Genomic DNA, 26,139 nt, shown 5'->3' with positions numbered 1-26,139 from the left:
CAGATTTGGGGGCCTGTTCCCAACAGTCCAGCAATCTGGGTATATATCCAAAAAAAGGAAATCAGTATATTGGAAAGGTATCTGCACTCCTGTGTTTATTACCAGCAATCTCACTGCTGGGTATATACCCAAAAGAAAGGAAATCAGTATATTGGAAAGGTAGCTGTACTCCAGTGTTTATTACGGCACTATTCACAATAGTCAAGATATGGAATTGAGCTAAGTGCCCATCAACAGATGAATGGAATAAAGAAAAAATATGGTACACATAAACAAATGGAGTATTATTTCACCATGACAAAGAATAAAATCTTGTCACTTGCAACAACATGGATAGTACTGGAAGGCATTATATTAAGTGAAATAAGCCAGGTACAGAAAGACAAATACTGCATGTTCTCACTCATACGTGGGAGCTAAAAAAGTTGATCTCATGGAGGTAGGAGAGTAGAATAACAGTTACCAGAGGATGGGAAGGGTGTGTATAGGGGTTGAGAGGGAGGGTAGGATAAAAAGGGGTTGGCTAATGGGTACAAAAATACAGTTAGATAGTAGTAATAAGACCTAGTGTTTGGTGGCACAACAGGGAAACTATAGTTAATAGTAATTTATTGTATATTTCAAAATAACTAGAGAAGTGGATCTGGAATGTTTTCAATGCAAAAAAGTGACAAATGCTTGAGGTGACAGATATTGCAATTCCCCTGATTTGATCATTACACGGTGTATGCTTTTAACAAATATTATACGTACCCCATAAATATGTACAACTACTAAGTAGCCATAAAAAATACAAAACAAGAGAAGAATATTTTGCCAATTACTTTTGCCTGGCAAGATATCTTTTTTCTCTCCCCATATAAAAAGGTTATGTGGTAAGTGAAACCTTTTTGGAGAAAAGCGACTGAATCTCATAACACAAGTTATTTACCCTTGCTCTGTGAGTGTGTCATACAGGCATGAACCACTATTCAGTAACACATTTAAGTTCTAGTTTAGTAACTTTCTAAAGATGTGATCTTGGGAAAAATAAAAACCTCCCTGGGCCTCAATAACCTCAAGCATAGAATGAATTTCAACGCTAACCTCTCTTATTCTGAGAGTTAAGTGAGATAATTCACATAAAATGTTTACCACAAAACCTATTACAGGGAGCACAAGAAGTATAAAAATCATTATCATCATCATTATCATCATCATAAACACAGGTTAAAAGGATAACACCACATATACACTAAAAACTAATGAACTGTATGTGGGAAAAGATAAAATCACAGTTTTAAAAGAGATTTAAGTGAAGCTATCTGGCATAGTTTGGTTTGTAATAAATGATGGCTGGGTTAGTAACGGTATTTCATATAATTCTAGCAATATAAAAATTGTATCACTGTACTTAGACTTAAAGAGATTCCTTGTACAGGTTCCCATTTAAAAAAACATTTCTCAAAAGCATATTTTTCTCCTCTCTGCTAATCTCATGGCCAGAAGCTATGTTTTTTTCCCACCAAACATCCTATTTTTCTCCTTCATTCCTAGATCAGAAATTTCTAACAGCTTCTAACTTTTCCATATTTCTACTTTTGAAACTAGTAGAAGCTTCTGATTGAAACATTCCACATAAACCAGGGCAGGCAGCTCTGTTATGTAAAAACTTAAGGGACCAATAACTGTATAGTCATCGAAGAGGTTGGAAATATATGTTTATCAGTCTATCAACTTGCATGTTGCCTATTCCTCCCATTCCCTCATTTCTTCTTTTTTTTCAAAGGGAAATGTCAACACTGACCTACAGAAACAAATTTTAAAATGCTGATAGATGCTTTTAAAATGCATTATGGGATGCTAAATCAAAGAAATGCCATGACAAAATAAGGGACATTGAAAAATACCTCTTGAAGTCATTTTCCAAAGATGGTATTTTAATCCATGAAAGCCCTAATACATATGGTAATTATGGGCAATATATTTTGCTAAACTGAAGAAATAATTCCAAATTCTTCAAGGTGAATAATTAAGGAACATTTGGTTTCTCTGGTGTTTTTTGTTTGTTTGTTTAAAAAGGTTCATTTTACAGCTGAAAGTTGCAGAGAAGATTACTAGAAAATACCCTTCTCTCTGCAGCATGTGGAAAGATTATTTCACAGCAATCTTTATATTCTGCAAAACTATCATACTGTAGTAGTCTACTGTGGTCTTTGTTCTACAAGCAACCAATTCTACCATGAAACAAAAATCCTCTCTACCTTAATTATAAAGAAATTTGCTTACCAGAACATTTGCAAATTTAAATGGACATTTCTTGGGTACTTAATGTGTTCCATTGCTGGAGTACATCAGAATCTTCAAATTTAAGACACGTATTTATAGGCTATTTATATTGATGTTACATATTAGATACTGATACTGAACTTTGAATTTATTTTAAAAAGTAATAAAATGCCAACTAAAACTGTTTTTGGTAACTAAAAATGGTTTTTGTAATTAAAAAAACTTCATTACATGGAATTGTTAGAATGAAAACCAAATTTTACATTTGATATTTATAATTTGCAAACTGATTTATCCAATTTCCAATTGATTTATAATTTATAATTGATTTACAATAGATATTCCTTGTAGCCAAATTCTGTTCTACCCTATCTGTGCCAGAAATACCTAAATTTACCCCACCATCCTTGCTTGCTTTTTTTCTTTACCAGTAGAATCCTCAATGTTTTACTAGCCACCCAGCTACCTGGTGAAGAGACTAGAATAGATTATTGTGTTTGCCTCAGGAATTAACAGAGATGGAAAAATTTTAAATTAAGATTTTATTGTATCTTGATTTCATTCAAATCATTAAATTAGTAAGGATATTTTCAAAGGTAAAGTTGGCCCATATTTTTCTGACTTTTGTCCAAAAATAACAAATTTTACACCATTTCTTTCCAGGCAACATGTTGCAAGTGTTCTTAGCCTAGAGAATGTGCCATCACTGAATCGTTATTAACAAATGCAAACATTTAAAGGAAAAATAAGAATTTAAAAGAAAGAGATAAAACAGCTAAATAAAACCATGATATTACTGAATAAAAGAAACCTAGAGTTGAACTTATTACAGATGTTTTCAACATCTAATTTCCACTAAAAGAGAAAAAGAAATTTCTACATTAAATTTTCTATGGTCCTTAAATGATTATGATAAAATTTTCTATTAACTTTCTTCTATTTATTGGATTTTTGACAGATAAGATACATTAGAATTAAAATATATCCTTAGAAACAACTTATTGGTAAAATCCACCAAATCCATATCCAATTAAAAAATAGTCATGTGCACCCATATCCACAACCATGCATGCACTCCCTCCCATGAATATAGGCTTTCCTGTTGGGAAGGCCAGTATAGTAGAACTGAGTTTCAATGACACAGTTAAGGTTTTCAGAAACCTCCTTTTTAAAAACACATAAGGAGGCTGAGGTGGGCGGATCACAAGGTCAGGAGATCAAGACCATCCTGGCTAACACGGTGAAACACCGTCTCTACTAAAAATACAAAAAGTTAGCCTGGTGAAGTGGTGGGTACCTGTAGTCCCAGCTACTCGGGAGGCTGAGGCAGGAGAATGGCATGAACCCAGGAGGCGAAGCTTGCAGTGAGCTGAGATTGCGCCACTGCACTCTGGCCTGGGCAACAGAGTGAGACTCCGTCTCAAAAAACAAACAAACAAACAAACAAAAAACACATAAAACTTATAATAATTCTACTTTTTTTACACACACAATTTTATAACAATTCAACTTGGAATTCAAAAATACGGAAATACTTTTATGATTGCTATGTATCAAAATTATAAACAGAAAGTTATTTGGCTTGTAAACATTCAAATGTGTGTTAATATGTCATTATAGCTCTTCTATTTGAAGAACTTCCTGTAAGAATCTTATAGAGTAAGTCTGCTGGCAATAAATTCTGTTTTATTTAAGAAAGATTTTTTTTTTTTTTTTGAGTTGGAGTCTCGCTCTGTCGCCTGTGCTGGAGTACAGTGGCATGATCTTGGCTCACTGCAACCTCTGCCTACCAGGTTCAAGTGATTCTCCTGCCTCAGCCTCCTGAGCAGCTGTGATTACAGGCATGTGCCACCACACCCGGCTAATGTTTTATATTTTTGGTAGAAACGGAGTTTCACCATGTTGGCCAGGGTGGTCTCGAACTCCTGACCTCAAGTGATCTGCCCGCCTTGCCCTCCCAAAGTGCTGGAATTGCAGGCGTGAGCCACTGTGCCCAGCCAAGAAAGACTTGACTTCATATTGAAAGGTATTTTGCTGAGTTAGAATTTGTGGTTTCCAGTTTTTTCATTCAGCACTTTAAAGTTACCACGATTCCATTAGCTTCTGACTTGAATGGCTTCTGAGGAAAAAGCTGCTCTAATATTTGTTTGTTTGTATGTGGTGTGTGTTTCCCCCACAATACTTTCTCTAACCTGCTGCTAGCTTCAGTATTGCAGTCTTTTTCAGTTTTAATATGTTATGCCTATGTGTGTGTGTTTTTTAAGAGAGGGTGAGGTGGTGGAAATTTATCCAGCATGGTGTCCTTTAAGCTTTGTGGATTTGTGAGTACTAATTATACAATGGTTAGATTGTCTGATTTTGTCTCACAATTCCTGGATGCTTTGTTCTATTTTTTTTTTTTCCACTTTTTTTCTCCTTATGTTTCAGTTTGGGTAACTCCTATTGCTCTATCTTCAATTTCACTGATTCTTTCCTTGGTTATATCAAGTCTATAAACTTGTTGAAGACAGTCTTCATCTCTGTTAATTTGCTTTTTATTTCTAGCACTTTCGTGTTATTAGTTCTTATAGTTTCCACATCTCTGCTAAAATTAAACATCTAATCTTGCATGTTATGCTTTTTCATCAGAACTTTTTTTTTTTTTTTTTTTTTTTGAGATGGAGTCTCACTCTGTCACCCAGGCTGGAGTGCAACGGCACAATCTCGGCTCACTGCAAGCTCCGCCACCCGGGTTCAAGCAATTCTCCTGCCTCATCCTCCCGAGTAGCTGTGACTACAGGCACGTACCACCACGTCTGGCTAATTTTTTGTATTCTTAGTAGAGCCAGGTTTCACCGTGTTAGCCAGGATGGTCTCGATCTCCTGCCCATCTCAGCCTCCCAAAGTGCTGGGATTACAGGCGTGAGCCACTGCGCCTGGCCTCATCAGAACTTTTAACATAAAAATTGTAACTATTTTAAATTTTCTGTTAGGTAGTTCCAACATCTGTGTCTTATCTTATTCTGGTTCTCTGGACTGTTCTGTCTCTTGGAGTGGTATCTTTTCTTGCATTTTCATATACTTTGTAATGTTTTCTTGAAAGCTGAACATTTTGTCTAGAGCAGTAAAGACTAAGGAAGTTTTAAAGCTTACAAATGCATGTAACTTTCTTTCTGATAGGCCTTTAGGGATTTGTGTTAAATGAGGAGTTGGGCTGGATTTGAGGGTGATTTTTGCAGTGCAGGTTTCAAATTCCTCTGAAGATAACTTTTATTTAAGGAGGGGTCTACAGATTCCTTTTATTTAGGGTAGGGGCAGAGTTTTATGGACCCCTCCCCACAAAATAGCTGTGTTTCTCTCCCCTAGGTTTCTGTCACAAAAAAAGCTCCTGAGTACTCTCATCAGGTAAGAGGCCATGGAGAAAAAGCCTGTAAGGAGGTAAGAACAGCTATATCAGTTGCCCTCACAGGCTAGCAGCCTACACTTGGCCTTGACCAATTTATTAACTATTAAGAATTTATTTTTTAACTATTTATTAACTATTAACTGTTAAGAATTCTAACTGAATTCTTAACAGTGCCTAGGTGCATATGTCCCAGGTAAGCAAATGTTTGTGTTGTGTCACTTCTTTTTAGGCAACTGCATCTCCTTAGATTTCATAGTTTTTGCCCTGCAATTTCATCTCTGAGAGGTTCAAAGAAAGTTATAAATTTGCAGTTTGTCTGGCTTCTATTGTCAAAAGAGTAGAAACAATGCTCTTTCAAGCTCTCTACATCACTGAGGTTTACTTATTATTGACTACAACTGCCTTCCTTCTTTCACTCCAAGTATGATCACCAGCAAGTAAAGACTACTAATATTCCAATGTATGAAATCCAGTGAAAGAAGTATAGTTTTTGTCTCGGTGTCTGACTCTGCTGGTGCCACATGCTGCTTAATTAGAAAGATAAAAGTACTGTGACCGGCCAGTTTTGGTACAAGAGGAGGAGGGACATAAAGGAGATGAAGAGAATAGCATTGTCATAAAGGGACCTACTATTTACTAAGTGCTATTTTAACTGTTTTATTTATCTGGGGAGACAAAAGTTAATATACATAACACATAGAAGATATTGTCCTATCTGGGTAAATAAAGATATATATTAATGAAAATAGGTTAGAGCTTTAGTTATTTAAAAAATTTATTGTTTAGTTTTCATTTTCTGAAACAAAAGTCTGTTTTAACCAAACAAAAAGCTGTAGAAACTACAATTACTTTTTTAATTTAAAAGAAGCAAAATTTCAAACATTACTAAGTCTGAAGTTATAAGAGAAGTATAATTTCTGCTTTAAAGATTTCTTCAGAAGAACTTAATTTAGCTTAATTTTAAAGTGTTTCTCATTTAGTCAAACTGTCTTGATTGCACAAATTCATACAAACATAACACAAATGATCTAATTCATGCAAGAAGTTTTTCTTCAGCAATGAAATGAAAAGTACATATATTTATTCAGATATAAATTCACAAGATACATACTTAGTAGAATACATCTTTCTATGTTACCATTTATGTGGCAGTGGGAATTTTTCTACACATTTCTCTCCCCACTAAACTGAATTCCTTCAAAACACGGACTATTTTTATTCGCCTTTACATTCCAAAACCTATTCTAATATTATATTAGACGCAAATAATGTTGGATAGCTGAGATAAATAAAAGTAAAAAATACCAGAGGATCAATACAAATACCTCAGGAGAGGATAAGCTTTGGACTGGGTATTGAATGAAGAATTTAAATAAGCAAAAGCAGTGGCAAGAGTAATTCTAGAAAAGATATAAAGAAATACTGAAACGCCTATAGCCAAAAATGCTAACAGCAAAAATATTTTAAGATATTCTTTGAATCAACTCAAACGATATTTATAGTTGCTTTAAATGTAAAATACATCTTTAAAACAAAAGCAATATTCATTAATAGAAAGTACTAAGGATACTAAGGGTACACTCAGTAAACAGGTACTGGCACACCACCCCCCAACAAAAAACAAGAAAAGGAAAAGAAAAAGAAAAAGAAAAATACATGCTCTACCCTTGAATAACTCAGAATCGTGTAAAAGAATACGGAAAAAAACATGCTTCAGTTTCTTCCAACATCAGTAATAACAATTTCTCCCTGAATCTTGAATTCACATTAGATTACTTACATTTTGCCTTTAACTTTTATTGGCAGAGACAGAGGTTCTGGTCAGTGCCAAACTTCCTAAATTTATCACCTATATTCATTTGCATCACTTTTTCACCGACTTTCCCTCCCAAACTATTGCAATTAGATTTCTATCTTCCAACATTCTACAGAGATGATTCTAGAAAAGATTTTGAAATACTGAATAATGCCCAATTCTTTATAACTTAGCCCTCCTCTTCCACTCCCTGAACAACGAGCATCACTCTCTCCCATCACCTGAAGACTCTCTTTTAAAGCTCTTCTGCTTGTCTTGTTTTCTGAATGCAGTCACTCTTGCTAAAATTCTTTCAAAGATTTTCCCATCTCCAAGTATGTGTTAATCATAGATATTTCCCAGGATTCTACCTTCAAGGCATCTTTCTTTTCTGCTTCATCCTCCCTAGTAATCAATCTCTAATTCCCACAGCTTCCTCTCTTACAGATGTACTGCTTTTTTGTCAAATCTTTTTTATTATATCTACATCTGAAGGCTGTCCTACGTTTATTTAGTCTATGTTCCTACTAGACATTTCCAAATAGATATTTTATGGCAACTCAAATAAACATTATTGCATGGGCAATTCAAACTAATATATCAAATTTATCTCTCCCCCTCCTCACCATCAAAAACAAAACCCAAAGTCTCTTGCTTTTGACTTTCACATTTTGGTTAATGTAACATCCCTACAGGAATTATAACACTGGAAAAGTTGAGGAAAAGAGTGTATTAGCTGATGTGGTTGAGAATGCCATGTGGTGTGTATACCGCAGCAGGTTACAAAAAGAAAAAAACTGCTAATTACTGACACACAGCACCTGGACATAAGTATAATCAACAATTTGCAGTACATAGATACAACTTGTGGTCATTGCCTTGAAAGTATGTACTCATTTTTGGCCTTCATATTTGTAGAAAATTGGTTATACAACTTTGGCATTAGCCTGTCCTTAAAAGCCTAAATCATCAAATACCTGACGCAATATCAGTTCTTATATCCCTGAATTTGTGCATGATAAATAATGTTTTCTAATCTACTTTTTGTCAAATACATTAATAGGCATGGTGTCGAATCAAACTTTGTAGTATCTGAATATTTACTTTCAAATAAGGGCATTTAAATGTGGCTTGGAATGAAAAAAATCTCTATATAAATTCTATTAGTTCAGTTGCATATACATGTTTATAGTTCGAAAAATAAAATGTTACAATAATTGAAACACTGCGGAACCCTTTTAAGTAGAAAATGGTAATAAAAAAATAAGTACTCAAGTAAATTTAGTGAAACAAACTGACAGTTAAAATACAAATAAGAAAATATGTGTTACCAAAAAACCTTAGGAAGAATGCTATCTTCGTTTCATCCCAAAAGTATTCATAAAAATTGGAATACTAAGGCAAGACAAACTAGTAGAAATTAGATCATATTATGATAAATTTGGGATAATTTTTTGGTATATTTGAGTGAGTAAAAAGTAAAATGAAGTCTGGGTTGAATCAGGACAGTCTGGGGAAATAACATTGGCATCTATCTTCTCAAACTATTTCCTTAGAAACTACGTAGTTAAGATAAGCGTGGAGTGTTTTATCTGCCTCGTTTGTCATGAAACCCCTGTTCCTTGGGACTCCACTTAGCCTGGGGAGCTATGTGTTGGTATACAAGCACTGGACTTTTGTAGCTAACATGAAATAGGAGATTGGTGGGAAACTAAGGTTACAGCTTCCCAGTACCAAGATGACCCTCACACCCTTGGCTCTTGTCAATGGTCCAGGAGCAAAATAAGTTCTGTATATAGGTTGCTGCTTTGCTTGGCCTCCCTGTAAGATGAAGATGCTGAACATTCTGTATTTCTTCTCCTGTATCTCTAAGTCTCTAAGGCTGTATCTGCTCTATCTTACCCTATTACCTTCATTAGATAATTGATCCAAACTATGCTAAATGAGATTCCCCTAGAACCTGAATGATACTGAGACTAGCAGTTGCAGAAGCCATGTTCTGTTAATAATACAACTTTCAAGAGAAGCCTCTTGAACTTCTATTGGTAAGGTTCCCAAAGCAAATCCTTTATTGGAGTCTATGAAATAACCTTTTATTCTTTTAATAACCTTTTAATTATATTAACCTTATTTGCTTAAGTATTGTAAAATTTTATGCGAGTATTCAAATATATGTATTATACACACACAAACGTATGTATTTGGGTAGAACTTGAGTTTAAACATTAAAATAGAGAGGGCTGGACAAGATGGCTGACTAGATGCAGCCAGGAAGAACCATTCCCACTGAGAGATACCAAATTATCAAGTAATCCAACAAAATTTGGGCAGATCTTTGGGAAGAAAACACTACCGAGAGTGGAGAAGTGACGCTGATGCTCAGGGTGAAGAGGAAGGAAGCTGGAACCCTGCGTGCCTTAACATAACGCTCGGGGCTGTTCCCGGCCACAAGCAACTCCTGAGGAAGTGATGAGCGAGGAGACTGAGGGACATCTCACCCTCACCTTGGACCTATGGGATCCTAGCTCAGGGTACCGCGCATCCCCCATGGATGTGTGAGCTGGCGGAGGATCTGCCTGGAGACTAGGCAGAAACAGTGCTTCAGCTGGTGTGGAGCTCAGGAGCTTTTGTGTGCAGGACAGCTGTACTAGAGTAAGGCCATAAGTGTCCATTCCCCCAGGGGTCCCCATCACCCTCCTAGAGGCTCTAGCATCAGCTGACTGCCAGGCCGAGAGACAGCAGGCTGGCTTCCCCCACAGGATTGGGGCACATCTGTTCTGCAGGCCCTCCCACTCCCGAGCCCCTCCATAGCCACCCCGCAGGATCGTGTGCACAACGCAGCTCCACAGCCCTGCCTGAGTGCTCTGCACTATCTGAGTATTTTCCAAGTAACCTAGGGGCACTTCAGATCCCCCAGTGCAGCCGGAGTCTGACCCCAAGCCAAGGGCTGTTCCAGTGTCCCCGGAATGCGGTCTGCAGCTCAGGAGTACTGAGCCCAGATCTGTGGCCAGCACTGGAGCTGGGGAGAAGCGCCCACCCTCAGATCACTGAGAGGGGTGGGACGTGCAGGTTTATGGGCCAGCACAGAGGCAGTTCGTACCTCCCTCCACAGGGATGGTCCAGAAAGCATATGGCCTGCCTATCTCCTGGCTGCAGCCTGTCAGAGGGAGCCCCACCACCCCGAACACATAGCAAAAGAAACCCGGGCAAGGAGCCAATGATCAAAAGAGGCTCACTCAAAGCCAAGGACGGGTCCCTGGTGAGATGGTTTTATTACCCGCCCCTCCCTCCACTCCCAAGAACGTGCCTGCGAAAACAAGGAAATATAAAAAAACCACAGGGCTGAGTAACAGCTTACCAGCCACTACTCCTAAGCGCCATCTATTGGACTGCAGCCCAAACTACAACACTAAACATTATTCTGCTAATAGATGCCGGAAACCAAGAGCAAGAATTCACCCACAAACAAAGACAGTGTACAGAGCCTTGGCCCTCTGAAAGCGCCCAAAACCAAACCCAACTGAGTGCACCCAACTTGCATCAGAGTTAAAGGAACGCCAGCCCCACCAGATGAGAATCAGAGAAAAAACTCTGGCAATTCAAAAAGCCAGTGTCCCCTTACCTTCAAAGGAGCCCACTATACGCCCATCCCCCGGCCACCAGCAGCGGTCCCTAATCAGACTGAAATGTCTGAAATGACGCAGAATGCAGAATGTGGCTAAAAAGCTCAACAAAATTCAGGAGAAAGTTGAAATCCAATCCAAAGAATCCAAGGTATCCAGTAAATCAATCCAAGAGCTCAAAAATGAAACAGGCATTTTAAGGAAGAACCAAACTGAACTTCTGGAATGGAAAAATTCACTACAAGAATTTCATAATACAATCAGAAGTATTAACAGCAGTATACAGGTGAAAGGTCTCCACAAAGAGAACTACAGAAACAGACACATAGACCAACAGAACAGAATAGAGAGGCCAGAAATAAAGCTACACACCTACAACAATCTGACGATCTTTGACAAGTCAACGAAACAACCAGTGGGGAAAGAACTTCCTATTCAATAAATGGTGCTGGGTTAACTAGCTAGCCATGTGCAGAAGATGGAAACTAGACCCACTCCTTTCACCATATACAAAAATCAACTCAAAATGGATTAAAGACTTAAACGTAAAAGCTAAAACTATAAAAACCCTGGGAGACAACCTAGGAAATACAATTCTGAACATTGGCCCTGGCAAAAATTTCATGACAAAGATGCCAACAGCAGTTGCAACCCAAACAAAAATTGTGAAATGAGACCTAACTAAAGAGCTTCTGCAGAACAAAAGAGACTATCAACAGAGTAAACAGACAACCTACAGAACAGGAGAAAATGTTTGCAAACTAAGTACTCAACAAAGGTCCAATGTCCAGAATCTATAAGGAACTTAAAAAAATTAACAAGCAAAAAACAAACAAGCCCATTAAAAAGTGGGCAAAAAACATGAAGACGCTTCTCAAAAGAAGACATACATACGGCCAATAAACATATGAAAAAATATTTGACACTGTGATCATTAGAGAAATGCAAATCGAAACCACAATGAGATACCATCTCATGCCCATCAGATTGGCTATTATTAAAAAGTCAAAAAATAACAGGTGCTGGCAAGGTTGCAGAGAAAGGGGAATGCTTACACACCACTGGTGGGAATGCAAATTAGTTCAACCATTGTGGAAAATAGTTTGGCGATTTCTCAAAGAACTTAGAACTACCATTTGACCCAGCAATCCCATTATTGGGTATATACTCAAAGGAATATAAATTTCTCATTTTCATAAGCAAACTAACACAGGAACAGATAACCAAATACCACATGTTCTCACTTATAGGTGAGATCTAAACACTGAGTATACATGGATACAAAGAAGGGAACAACAGACACCAGGTCCTACTTGAGGGTGGAGGGTGACAGGAGAGGAAGGATCGAAAAATTACCTATTGGGCACTATACTTATTACCTAGGTGATGAAATAATCTGTACACCAAACCCTTATGACACACAATTTACCCATGTAACAAACCTGCACATTTCCCCCTGAATCTAAAATAAAAGTTTAAAAAGAAAAAAAATCAGAAAATCAAATATTTTAAAAAGTATATTTAAAGTAAAACTGGAATGTGTTGTGAAAATAAAATAAAATGTTTAAATAAAGCTTGTGGGGTCTATGGTACTAAATCAAGTTTAATTTTGTCTCCTTCAGGCTCACTAGCAACTTTTTTTGAAGGTAGATCTTCTTTTTAGGTTACCTGAGAACTGATCATGCGCTGAGATGAGCGAGCGATATTGGCGGGCAGACCAAAGAAACCAGGTTTGTCGTCCTCTGGAAGTTTCTCAATGACAGCACGATAGTCCTAAATATAAAGAAGTGAAAAACAGTTTTTTTAAAAAAAATAAAGATTGAACTTACAATCATTGAAATAAGAAAGAATACTTTGAAATGTTAAATTATTATTTGTATTTTTATTTTCTAGATAAATCTCACTTTGGATGATATTAACTCAGTTATCTATGGGAAGTATTCTGCCATTAATACTTCTTCACACTTCGATTATTTGATATTATATTTTCTTATCCTAACTCCCACATACAAAGGGACTCTGAATTATTTACAACATATTTGAGTGATTATGCCTACTATACGTAAGCTACTATGTTAGATGTTTTTAGGAAAGCTCTGTAATTTTTTTCCTATAACTTACCAAAGACCAATCTGCAGAGTGCAGTTGTGCTTATGTTAAATTAAGCAATTATATACATATATATATATTTATATATTCAAGCAATCTATTTTTGTTTCTTTTTAACTTAGAGAAATCTTGTAAACGTGTAGACACACACTAGTATGCAAGCACTGCTTTGTAAATTGCTTTATAATAGAGCAATTCCAGTTAGTCTTCAGTTTGCTGGTGAGGTGTGATAAAATGCATTGATAATCCTATCATTTCATCCTAAGAATTACCCTACACATTGAATAAGCTTGGCTTGTTGAGCATTCATCTCAACAGTTAATCACTCATGACTTTAAATCAAAAACTAAGTGCAGGCAAAAACACTTATTCAGTTTGGCCTAAACATGGAAACTGTTTTGTTTTCATGAAGAGAAGTTATTTTAAGGCAAGTACTGCACGTGCATCTAAACCATGTTTGCTGAAGTAGGCATGGGGAGACTTGGCCTCTGACTTCCCCTCATCCTTTCTTATCCTTGGCAGCTGACCCTGAAGTATTTCCAAGGAGACAGTTGGACTCCAGGAAGTCCGGGGTCTGTAAATATGTCACATTTTGGAAAGTCATGCTGTTCTTTGAAATTCTTCCAATCCTTTAGCTTAGCATTTGTAAACCTCCTCAAGGTATTCAATCACAATATATACGTATAAATGTATATGTACATGTACATGAGTGTATGTTTGCATATATGTATGCATGTGTTATCCTGGGAAACATTCAGTGTCTTTCATCTAACTCAATTAGAAAGCTAAACAGTGATTCTCATAAGTCATCCTATAAATTTAAAAATATTTACTCTTTGTGGAGTTTTACACTTTGCTTATTTCAAAATAGCTATGAAATCTTCTTGTCTAGATCGGCTAGAGTCTTCTATCTAGAACTATACAGTGATATGCTGACTAGTAATTGGCAGTTACATATTCAGACTGATTTACCCTTACTTGTACATAAAAATATATATATATACCATGTGATACAATTTATATCAACAGCACAAAAACAAGAAAACTAGGCTGTTAGAGTAAGTATAATGTACCCTTTGTGGGAGAGGTAGTAACTAGAAGGGAACAAAAGGAGAACTTCTGGGAAGCTAATAATATTCTGTTTCTTGACCCCAGAACTGGCTACACTCATGTGGTCTATGTATGAAAATTCATGGAATTGGGCACTTATGATGTATACATTTCTGTATGAATTGTATTTTTCAATGTAAGCTTCTAACAATAGAGTTGGAAAACTTGTTGAGGTACACTATCTGAATTAAATGTATAATAATTATGTGATATTCTCTATTTATTCATTCACTCTAAGCTTCTGCTAGAAGGTAAACTCCACAGGTGCATTACTATATCCACAATACCTAGAATAGAACTATCACTGAGCAGATGTTCAATGCATATTATTGAATGAATGAGTACATTAAAGATAGTAGAAATAAAACAGGATATTTAACGTAATAAGTAAGATAGTCAATAAAAGTAATATATTCAATAGTGATTTTTAAACTTTTATTTTTTGACAATTATGTGCCAAATGAAGGATTTTTCTTGAAAAATCTTCGGATGAAAGGAAATAGCACAAAACTGAGAGAACTACATAAGTGAATAGATATATGCCTTTGTAATTCATGAAGAGCTGTATAATTATAGTGCTCTAATAAAGCATTATTTGCACACTTATACACATACAGGTTTATGGCAAAATAAATTAGAATTGAAATCTTTCGGCTACACTTATTACTATTTTCTGGAAAAGATGAATACATTCTAGGAGGCTTTCACGTGATGGCTCAAGGCAAAAAGCTACAGCTGGCTGAAATAAATACACAAAATGTTGTTGTGAAAAACAAAGTAAATTCCTTTTATATATTTAGACAAGCTTTAAGTGTACAAGCCAGAAACTGAAGACACATATTTATTACATATTTGTCTTCTTTCATATTTTTCAATATATGGGAGTATACTCATGCCTACTATGAAGTGCATATTCTCCCACTTCAGCTTTTCACAGCACTCCTACCTTATTTGAATTTTCTTTGGCCACTCCCTTCAAGATCTGTCTACATACCAGCCTATTATTATGATCAGCCACCCAACTTTCAGTAAGTACTCAAAAGTTTTTAGGATGCCTTACTAAAGTTGAGAGAATCAAGCCATATATTGTCATAACAAATAATTCAAACTGTGAATAATTACTTGCGCATTTGAAAAGAAGTAACATGTATTTAACAATGTAAGAAACGATTCACTTATCTACCTGGAAATAGACTGAAAATCATTCATTTTACCTACCAAAATGCTGCAGGATTGTGGTAGAGATAAGGAATATGGAAGAATGCTTTTCTTGTTCCTTTGGTTGAATACATCAATAACTGAAGAATTAAAAAACTGCTTCAGGTACGACTGAAGAACTCTAAGGTCAAAATAGTTGTCTATACGTCCTCCATAAATAGCATTTTCAAGTAAACCATGTACAAATTCCCATTGTACATCTTTGGCACCTATAATTTTAAAAAAATACTCTTATTAATTTCATTTCTAAAATATTAACTGAATTCCTGGCTTGAGTTATATTTATAACATGTAGCAAAATATATTTAATACAACTAAATCATTTATTCAAATGACTATTAATATTAATGGTACTAAATATTTGAGATTTTTTAATCAAGTAAAATTTTCCAAATATTTTACATGTATAAATTCACTTAATCCTTATAGCAAAGATAGAAATATTAATATTATACAATTATACATATGGAGAAACCTTCCTGAGGGATAGGGAGGCTGAGGCACCAAAATGAGAAAGTTATACAATCTCGAAGATCTGAAATAGAAATGAGGTACTCTGAATCCAGTCAGATTATCTGAATTATCTGCCACACAATCCTGGCTACTTAAATTGGAAATTCCTTAAGAGAACCTATCCAAAACATAATTTTACACATTTGATGAAACTGTCAGTTTATAAAATAATCTGATTAACAGGGAGACTCTACAAAACACCTTCACACATTACACTCTTCTAAATGTCATGATTTTACATAGTCAACTATCCACCTTCTATTTTAATAGAAGAGAAATATAATATTAAAAAACCACAAAGGAACTTTTTGTTTTTTTGAGACAGTGTCTCACTCTGTCGCCCAGGCTGGAGTGCAATGACGCAATCTCAGCTCACTGCTTCCTCCACCTCCCAGGTTCAAGCGATTCTCCTGCCTCAGCCTCCTGAGTAGCTGGGATTACAGGCACATGCCACCACGCCGCTAATTTTCGTATTTTTAGTAGAGACAGGGTTTCACCATGTTGGTCAGGAACTTCTTGTATAAGATATTATCTCATTTTGCAACAGAAATATCCTTGTCATCACAATTTTGTCGTAATGTTAAAATGTAAGAATTAAATCTCAGATCTACAGTAAATACAGGAGACACATAACTACATTTAAACTAGCTAATCAACTTCATTGTTAGCATTACTAGCATAGTTCTATTTCATTACTATAAAATTTAGAGATATGACAAAAATTGATTATCTACATGCCTTGGAACATAAGGGATTTAGGTTGCCTCCTGCAGGATAAGGGGACCTAGATAGTGGAAGAATAAAGTTGTTATCTGCCTACATCTTACTGTCAACAGTGACTAAACAAAGGACTTCACCAGGACTCAAATTTCTAGTTGTCCTGATACTCACTAAATGATACCTTTATCATTTAGTCAGTCACTGATAAGTTAGCCAGTCATTGATAAGTCATTAAGGAATACAGACATATTAGTGTATCTTTCAACTTATAAAACAGAAACAGCAGCCATTATGTGAAATATTTTATAGAATTTTTATAAGAAAATCTTATTTTTTTCTACCTATTTTTCTCAAAACAAATTTTATGTTGTTCAGGATAAAATAAAATGAATAGAACTTAAATTACAACAATAGCAATAATAATAACAGCCAACAATTACTGATAGCTTAACTCCATATATTAAATGTACTAAATGTTAAATGCTTCATGTGGCTTTTGTAATTTAAACTTCTGGATATTTGAATAAACTGAGGTAGTGTCTACTATTATTCCTAATTTAAAGATCAGGAAACTCGGGCTTAAAGATTAGGAAACTTGCTCTAGGTCACATGGCTATTACTCTCAATACCAGTTGTTCCCAAGAGTTAGAACTTTTTCTCTATTTTGGCATTTAATTCTATACATGTGGAAGTTCCTTCGTGTCAGAAAATTCTGTAATCAAGATTTAACAGATTTTTACTCAGATTCAGTATCATTTTAAAGCATCTGCCTTTTATTCAAAACATAATGGTGTAAGATATCTATTTATATATCTATGTCTTACAATGCTATTAATTAATTCTACCACAAATGTGAAACACAATGATAAATCATTCAAATTCTGTTTTGTTTTTCTCTTTTGTGAAAGGGCACTAACACTAATAGCCTCATAGTGGTAGTATAAAAGTCAAATAAATATTCAAAAGCATTTTGGAAAATTACCAAATTTTTTGGCAAGCTGAAAAAAGTATTAGATCTATGTCTTACAATGCTATTAATTAATTCTATCACAAATGTGAAACACAATGATAAATCATTCAAATTCTGTTTTGTTTTTGTCTTTTGTGAAAGGGCACTAACACTAATAGCCTCATAGTGGTATTATAAAAGTTAAATACATATTCAAAAGCATTTTGGAAAATTACCAAGTTTTTAGGCAAGCTGAAAAAAGTATTAGACTATATCCTCCAAAAAACATCCGTGTCAAATATTAAAAACAACAGTTCGTGTGGTTCAGGAAAGTAGTTACCCATGTATGAGGTGGGGAATATTGGGTCGCACGTAGAAAGGAGTAGGAGGAAGGCACTTCTAAAGCACTGATAATGCTGTTTTTATTTTTTTTTTATTTTGGGCAAGTTACATAGGTTCAATTTATGGAAAATTTATTGAATTGTACATTTATGTGTACTTCTGATGTAGAATTTTAAAAAAATCTTTTAAACAAACAGAAAATTCTCTTGGAATACTATTTGGCATTAACTAGTAATGGTGAACAAATGCATACCCTGTGGCCTAGCAATACTACTCCTACATATATACTCAACAGAAATATATCTATATACTCACCTAAAGGTATAGCAGCATTACCCATAATCATCCCAAACTCAAAACTACCAACATGTCCATCAACAGAAATACATATAATTACACAAAGGTATACTGTATAGCATTGAGAATAAATGGACTACAACTAAATGCAAACATATAGTGGAATCTATCAAATATAATGTTAACTACAGGAACCCAAACACTAGAGCATATATGCTGTATGTTTCCAGTTTTACAAAAACAGGCAAAAGTAATCTATATAGTTAGGTGTCTGGTGTCTACCTCAGGAACAGGGGAAGATAAAGTTGGGGGATGGTAGAGGCTGAAAGGCAACATTACATGAGTAGATTCAGTGGTACTTACAATGTTCTGTTTCTTGATTAAGGTGCTGGCTACGTGGGGGAATTCAGTTTGTGGAAATTTCAATGAGCCATAATCTTGTAAGTACTTTTTGTCCATATACTTCATTAAATAGGTTTTTTTAAACTTCAAAAATATATAAATTAAAATGGGACTTGGCCACATCCTAGCTGTCCATCCTTATCCTTTTGCCAAAGACAAGTTACAGAAAAAATTTCTGATGCTATTAACTGAAATAATAATTGAGTAACTATGATGGGCTAGGCACTGTTATAAACCTCAAGGATAGACTGGATTCAGAAAATGTGGCACCTATACACCATGGAATACTATGCAGCCATAAAAAATGATGAGTTCATGTCCTTTGTAGGGACATGGATGAAACTGGAAATCATCATTCTCAGTAAACTATCGCAAGGACAAAAAAACCAAACACTGCATGTTCTCACTCATAGGTGGGAATTGAACAATGAGAACACGTGGACACAGGAAGGGGAACATCACACTCCGGGGACTGTTGTGGGGTGGGGGGAGGGGGAAGGGATAGCATTAGGAGATACACCTAATGCTAAATGACGAGTTAATGGGTGCAGCACCCCAACATGGCACATGGATACATATGTAACAAACCTGCACATTGTGCACATGTACCCTAAAACTTAAAGTACAATAAAAAAAATAAAATAAAAAAATAAAGCTCAAGGATATACACAGTAAACAAGACAAAGATCTTACTTTAAAACAGATTATGCTCTAGTGGAAAGAGAGAAACAAAATAAGAAAATAAATGAATAAACAAGAAGATACTGAGCTAGTACTAATGTATTAAGACAATATGACAAGACAAAGGGATAGAGAATGATTAGATTACTTCAGATTCAGCAGTAAGAAATCAATCTCCAGAAGCAATTCTCTTCTCAAGAGGATACCTCTAAGCTGAGAAGTGAGCAATAGGAAGAAGAAGGCCATATGAAAGTCTGGGAGGAAAGCATTTCAGACAGAAGGAAGAACACCTACTAAAACCTTCAAGTAAGAACAAGTCTGGCTTGTTTGAGGAACATAAAGATGCCAAATATGGATATAGGTTTTAAACAGGAAAATTATATGCTTTGGTTTGTATTTCTAAAAACTAAAGTTGTTTATGGTATGAAGAATGTTTGCAAGGGTGCTAAAGTGGAAGAAGACCAGGTAAGAAATTATTGCCTGGACTGCCAACACATTGGAAAATAAGCGAATAGAATCATGATGTGATTTGCAAAGGATAGAAATTGCCAAAGCACTGGATGTCTGAGGATGAGAAAAAAAAAAAAAAAAGAATCCAGGGTGACTCACAGGCTTTAGCCTTGAACAACTATTAATACATGAATGGTGGACCATCTACTGAAACGGAGGCAGAATCAGGAAAAAGTATTTGGCAGGGTTGCAGGGTTGGGGGTGGGGAGGAGACAGGAATTGAAATGTCTGTTTGTGACATTTTGAAGTTTGAGATTACTATCAACATATTATATTCTCTAATCCATCATTGGTCTAAACTCTAGTGTCCCCCTCCCTTCACTTCACCCTGCACAATAAACTTTAGAGATTAGACTGTTCCTGTTTTCAAGGAGGCTGATAGCTAGATGGTCTTAGGGGATCAGATTACATGGCTTTATTTGCTGCTGTGTTTCAATCTATTATTTGTACCTTGTTTCCTGAATCCTACTTAGTAATTCAATTATGACTCCACAAATCCTTGGTACTAATCTTAGCCTGCTATACTCCTGAATTTTAACAGTTCCCTTGAAAGACATCTGAAAACTTCAGTTAGTACCTGAAACTTTTGAAACCCACAAAGTGAAAACAAGGTCTTTCTAGCCTTCTGCTTCCAGAAAGAAGAATCCATGTAAGAACAGATCCATATAAGAACTCTGAGATAACACAGGTATAGCAGTCAAATAAAAAATAAAATAAAAAGCAAAAGCAAATTTTGTGATAGGAAGTTAAGCCACTTCTGAAGAAAACATAGTAAGACCTCAGATAAAATATTTTATTAATATGAGATTAAACTTTTTGTTAGAACTTACCATCAAAAAGTCTGTCAATAATGTTGTACCCAGCCCGAAGATCTGATAAAGAAAATTCATAAAACTTTGTCCAACCCTGTCAAAAAACAATTTTTTTAAGTAAACTACTAAGCAGTAGTCAAAGATATATATGTATGTATCACTGTCCTTAAATGAAATGATCAATATAGACTTAAAAATATATAACTCCTGAGAATTTTTAATAAAACCAACACATAATAAATCTAAAATAACAATAAACTTAAAAAAAAATTTACTGGCCATAGCATGAAAAGTACTTTATAATACCATACTAATTTTAGTTATTATGTGGCAACACAGTCACAGAGAACAAACTGGTATACTGAATTTCTTATTCTAATTACTATATATACATTGGGATATTTCCTAAAACGTTATCCTTCAGAATTGTGGATTTTCTCCACAAACATACAAAAAAAAAAAAATTCTGCACAAAAAAGGCCCAAAAGCATATAGCAGTATATTCATTCATACTGAACCCACAAGGCATTCATATTAGAACTAAATAAAATTATATACCTATAACTAATAGCTACAATGTTTGCATAAAATGAATATTCATAGAGCTCTATATTGTGTAGACAATAAATTGAAACATAAAATAATTTCTATATGGCTTCTATTGACTAGTTCTAAGTAATAAAATAAGTTCAAATTAAAATATATTTAGACTTGGATATTATTTAGGAATACTGATACAAATTTCATTCATTCATTCAACACTCAAAAAATATTTTAAAAATATGTATTATATGTCAGGCTCTGGGAATATAAGAATGAACAAAAAAATTATCCCTGCCCTCATGTAGCTTTCAGTAAAACGTGGGAAAGAGTGGGGTGGAGACAATCACTCGAATACATATGCAACTATAAAATGATAATAACTTTGATGGAGCGAAACATTTAGTATGTTTCACACATATGAAAGACAGCTGACCTAATCTAGAGGAGAGGGAAAGTCACCCTAATGGGGAGAGGGGTGACATACAAAGATAAAAGTAGACAGATTTAAGAACTCGTTAGGAAAATAAAACTAACAGAATTTTTGTATTGGATTGTAATGGAGTATGAAGACACGAAAAAGAGGGCTGTTAAGAATGACTTCTAAGCTTATTGCTCATTCAAATTGATGATGGATGATGTCATTCTTAATAAGTAAAACACTGAAAGAATACAAGGTTTGGGAAGGAATATCATGAGATCACCAAACAAAAGCTTAGCAAAGCATTTAAACAAACACATTAAACAAAAACGTAAGTTTTGGACTGCTATATACCAGGCCATGTTTTGGTCAATTAAAGTATAGCAATGAACAAGAGACAAATATCTGTGCACTTGGGAAGCTTAAATTCTAGTGCTTGATCCAGAATATGTGAATTTTCAGACATGTTTGAGACCTCCAACTGGGTATGTCGACTGTTAGATGTGCAAACATACAGCCTAGAAAGTTGATTTGAGTTGTATGTGTAAATTTGGGGTCAATAGCATTTGGATACTTTTAAAAAATGCTATATGGATATTATGAAAACAAAAGATTTAAATTTTGCTGTTAGCAGATTTAAGAATTAAAGATCTCTAAAGGATATGTACCCATCAACAATTAACAAAATTCCTCTAATATTTATCTAAACTAACAATTCAAAAGTCTTAATAAAATTTCTTGTATCATTCTGTTAGACCGTATATGTGAAAAAGTTTATTTTTAAAAAATGTTTAATACCTTGAAGATCAATATTTTTAAAACCCCCAAATTAGAAAACTGTTGCTATCAATATTGCTTAATATATATACTTATGACATGTTCTCTAATAAAAATTGTCTCTAACAATTCTATTGTTAGAGACCATGTCATAGGCACACATATGTTGTCTACATTTACCTCCAGTGTTATGATTTTTATGAGAACAAAAGTATGATGTGAAAAAAAGTGACATTCTCCAACTATATTTTGGAAGTAGAATTAACAAGACTTGATGATGGATTGGATAGGGAAGCTAAGAAACACAACATACCAAGAACAGCTCCTGGGTCTATAGACTGAGGAAGTAGACAGATACCAACGGCTTTTATTGGGAAGAACTGACTGGTATGGGGAATACAAGTTTTGAAGTTTGAGATGTCTAGGCAATATAAACTATAAAAATGATACCTAACACTCATTGAGGGCTTATAGTGGGTCACAGATTGTTCTTAATACTTTAATACAATGAGATGTGAAGTAGTTAGCTACATACAGTGTAGAAGATTAGCAGAAAAGATCAAATTAAGGATATAAATTTAAGTCATGAGCCAAATTATTATGTAAATACGTAAATATGTAAATGTAGCGATTTATACCACATTACAAAAATTTTTTTTTTCTTTTTTGAGACAGAGTCTTGCTCTGTCGCCCAGGCTGGAATGCAATGGCGTGATCTCAGCTCACTGCAACCTCTGCCTCCTGGGTTCAAGCAATTCTCCTACCTCAGCCTCCAAAGTAGCTGGAACTACAGGCTTCAGGTTCTCCTGCCTCACCTCCAGATGTGGGGTGGCATCCTAAATTTGTATTAGAGATGGTTTTTTCATGTAGGTCACCTCTGGTGATCCGCCCACCTCGGCCTCCCACAGTACTGGGATTACAGGCATGAGCCACCATGCCTGGACACAAAAAGATTTTTACAAAAATATAAAGCTTAGAATGTATTCAAGACATGTTCTTATTTACCTGAGGAATATAGTTTCTTCTTTCTTGACACGCAGCATGAAACCACGCAAGACTGAAGAGAGCATGAGCTCGATGTATATTATCTTTTTTGCTAATTTGCTGAGGAGTCCAGGACTCATAAGTACGCATTAAATTCTTCTTTAAACCTGGAGGTGACTAGAAAAAAAATCAACAGACATCCTATTGCTAAAATCCTACAAGTAAAATATATCAGATTTTAACATATTTAAGAACATAATTTAAAGAAAATTTTTCACTGCTTACCAGGTTTGAGTAAAATTACGTTACTTCAAAATGTACATAAAACTAGTTTTAAATTGCTTATATCTAACAGTTCATCTCAAATATAAATATAGAATAATTATTCAAATCTAAAAATCTATATAATAATATTTCAAAATAACCAAATAAGTTTTATATGATGATTGAGAGGTTTTTTTTTTCCCCACTGACACTAAATCACTACTTATAATACTAATGTGATATTGATTGTTATGGGACAGGTGTTTGAGTTTAATATGCCAGCTTTCCCTTACTAGTTGCTATTTGAATTTCCATGAGGAATTCAACATACCATTTACATAGAATGTCAACTAATGTTCCTTGTGCATTAGTCCAAATTTAAAGTATTACCTAACATTGCTAGGTTCACAGACACAAAAATCCAGGAACTGAAATTATATATCAGACTAGTATAAAATTTTTTAAAATGTTCATCCATATGTATCATATCTGTCATTATTTTTCAAATTATCAAAATGATAACTTTTCACGTTCGTGGAAAAATAGCAAAATAACCCCCTCAAAAAGAATTCTAATATTAAAAAATATATAATGTGGGTTTTTCTGCCCAAGTTATTCTAATTAGCTTGTTTTAAAAATAAAATATTTCTTCCAAAATGGTTTCTAACATAAAAATAATAAATTCAGGCCAATACTTTAAGAATGGCTACTACAAAAATTAGGCATCCCCTTTGAAATCCTTTTCATTGTTATTTCTTAAGTAAAATGACTTTCTTGTTTAAAAAGTGGCTGGGTATGGTGGCTCACGCTTGTAATCCCAGCACTTAGGGAAGCTGGGGTGGGTGGATCACTTGAGGTCAGGAGTTCAAGATCAGCCTGGCCAACATGGTGAAACCCGCCTCTACTAAAAATACAAAAAATAAATAAAAAATTAGCCAGGTGTGGTGGTGCACACTTGTAATCCCAGCTGCTCAGCAGGATGAGGCAGGATAATTGCCTGAACCCAGGAGGCAGAGGTTGCAGTGAGCCAAGATTACACCACTGTTCTCCAGCCTGGGCACAGAGCAAGACTCGGTCTCAAAAAAAAAAAAAAAAATAGAAAAGAAAATACACTACTGAAGTATTAAGTACCTATCAAATTTACACTTTTTAAAAGTGTAATTTTATTTTTATGTTTTTGAAAAAGCTTTTATGTTTATGAAATATTTACAAAAACTATCCTAGATAAGGCCAAATTTCTGCACACTACTCAATAAAACATGACATTAATAGGAAACCAAACAACCACTTCGAGTTTTTAAAAAGGCACTACACTAAAGATCATACAAATTAATAAATCCTATACAGTTACAGAGAAAATCACATATAAGTACAGACTGAAAAATAAATGAAACAAAAACACTAATATGCCAAAATCATGAAATAAAGCCAAAGACATATTAAGCTGCAAATTCAGACTTAGAACAATTTCAGTACGAATACAAGCAAATAGAAAACAAGCATTCAACTCAAGAAATCAGGAAGAATAAAAGGAGAAAAAATCTAAAGACAGCATTAGAAAGAAAAACAGAAAAAAGTAGAAAATTCAGTGAAATGAAAAGAATAAGAAAAAGCAATAAGTATGGCAACAGTTATTTGGAAAAACAATTTTTTAAACAACCCTGACAACTAATCGAAAAAAGGAAAAAATAATGAGGTGAATTTAACAATTTTAAAAAATAATATATGCCCATATTTATATATGCACATACATATAATCATTTTGAACATCTCAATGAACTACAGATAGTCTAAGCTAAGATAGTTAAAATTTCCTATAGTGATTCAAGAAATAAAAAAAATTCACTAATAATTGAAATCAAATTGAAAATTTCCATAAAAATATAATCAAATTACCTCTTAACAAGATCCCAGAAAAGGTTACACATTAAAACATTCAAGGAACAGTTTACCTGGTATAATAATACCCCCTTATTGAAATATTTACTGAATTCCTCTTACTTGGCCTTGAATTACATGCAAAGTTCAGAAATGCAAGCAAAAAAAAAAACACCCCCTGCCCTCATGGCTCATGCAATCCAGTTCTAGAATATAGATTAGTAGAATTGTATAGTGGGATTGTAGCATGAGAAGATTCTGGGAAAGTTCTTTCTTACTAGACCTTATTATAATCATTCAATTAAAATATTTCTAATATTAAATCATCTTTGCATTTCTGGATTAATGCTTACCCTTTTTTCTTCCTTAAATGAAACTAACACCTTCAGATGAAAAAGAGCAATACTAATCTAAAATAACAGGTAGGACCAGGCACGGTGGCTCATGCCTGTAATCCCAGCATTTTGGGAAGCCAAGACAGGAGAATTGCTTGAGCCTAAGAAGCTCAGCACCAGCCTCGGCAACATAGTGAGGCCTCCTC

At 34.8% G+C, this 26,139-nt stretch overlaps 1 protein-coding gene across 4 annotated transcripts in view; it reads right to left on the bottom strand.

The window, feature by feature from the left end:
* Window positions 1-26,139, bottom strand: part of DYNC2H1 (dynein cytoplasmic 2 heavy chain 1) — a 388,044-nt gene that overhangs the window by 146,869 nt on the left and 215,036 nt on the right. For all 4 annotated transcript variants that reach the window (XM_032167257.2, XM_032167258.2, XM_058446233.1 and 1 more), the window contains 4 exons: window positions 23,478-23,633; window positions 20,753-20,828; window positions 15,509-15,717; window positions 12,740-12,844 (listed from right to left, as the gene is read on the bottom strand). In XM_032167257.2, the coding sequence (XP_032023148.1) occupies window positions 12,740-12,844; window positions 15,509-15,717; window positions 20,753-20,828; window positions 23,478-23,633 (546 nt within the window). The remainder of the gene's footprint in view (window positions 1-12,739; window positions 12,845-15,508; window positions 15,718-20,752; window positions 20,829-23,477; window positions 23,634-26,139) is intronic.

This window comes from Hylobates moloch, unplaced genomic scaffold (assembly GCF_009828535.3).
Source record: "Hylobates moloch isolate HMO894 unplaced genomic scaffold, HMol_V3 SCAFFOLD_11, whole genome shotgun sequence".
NCBI classification, from domain to species: Eukaryota; Metazoa; Chordata; class Mammalia; order Primates; family Hylobatidae; genus Hylobates; species Hylobates moloch.
This window is presented reverse-complemented; position numbering and strand designations above follow the sequence as displayed.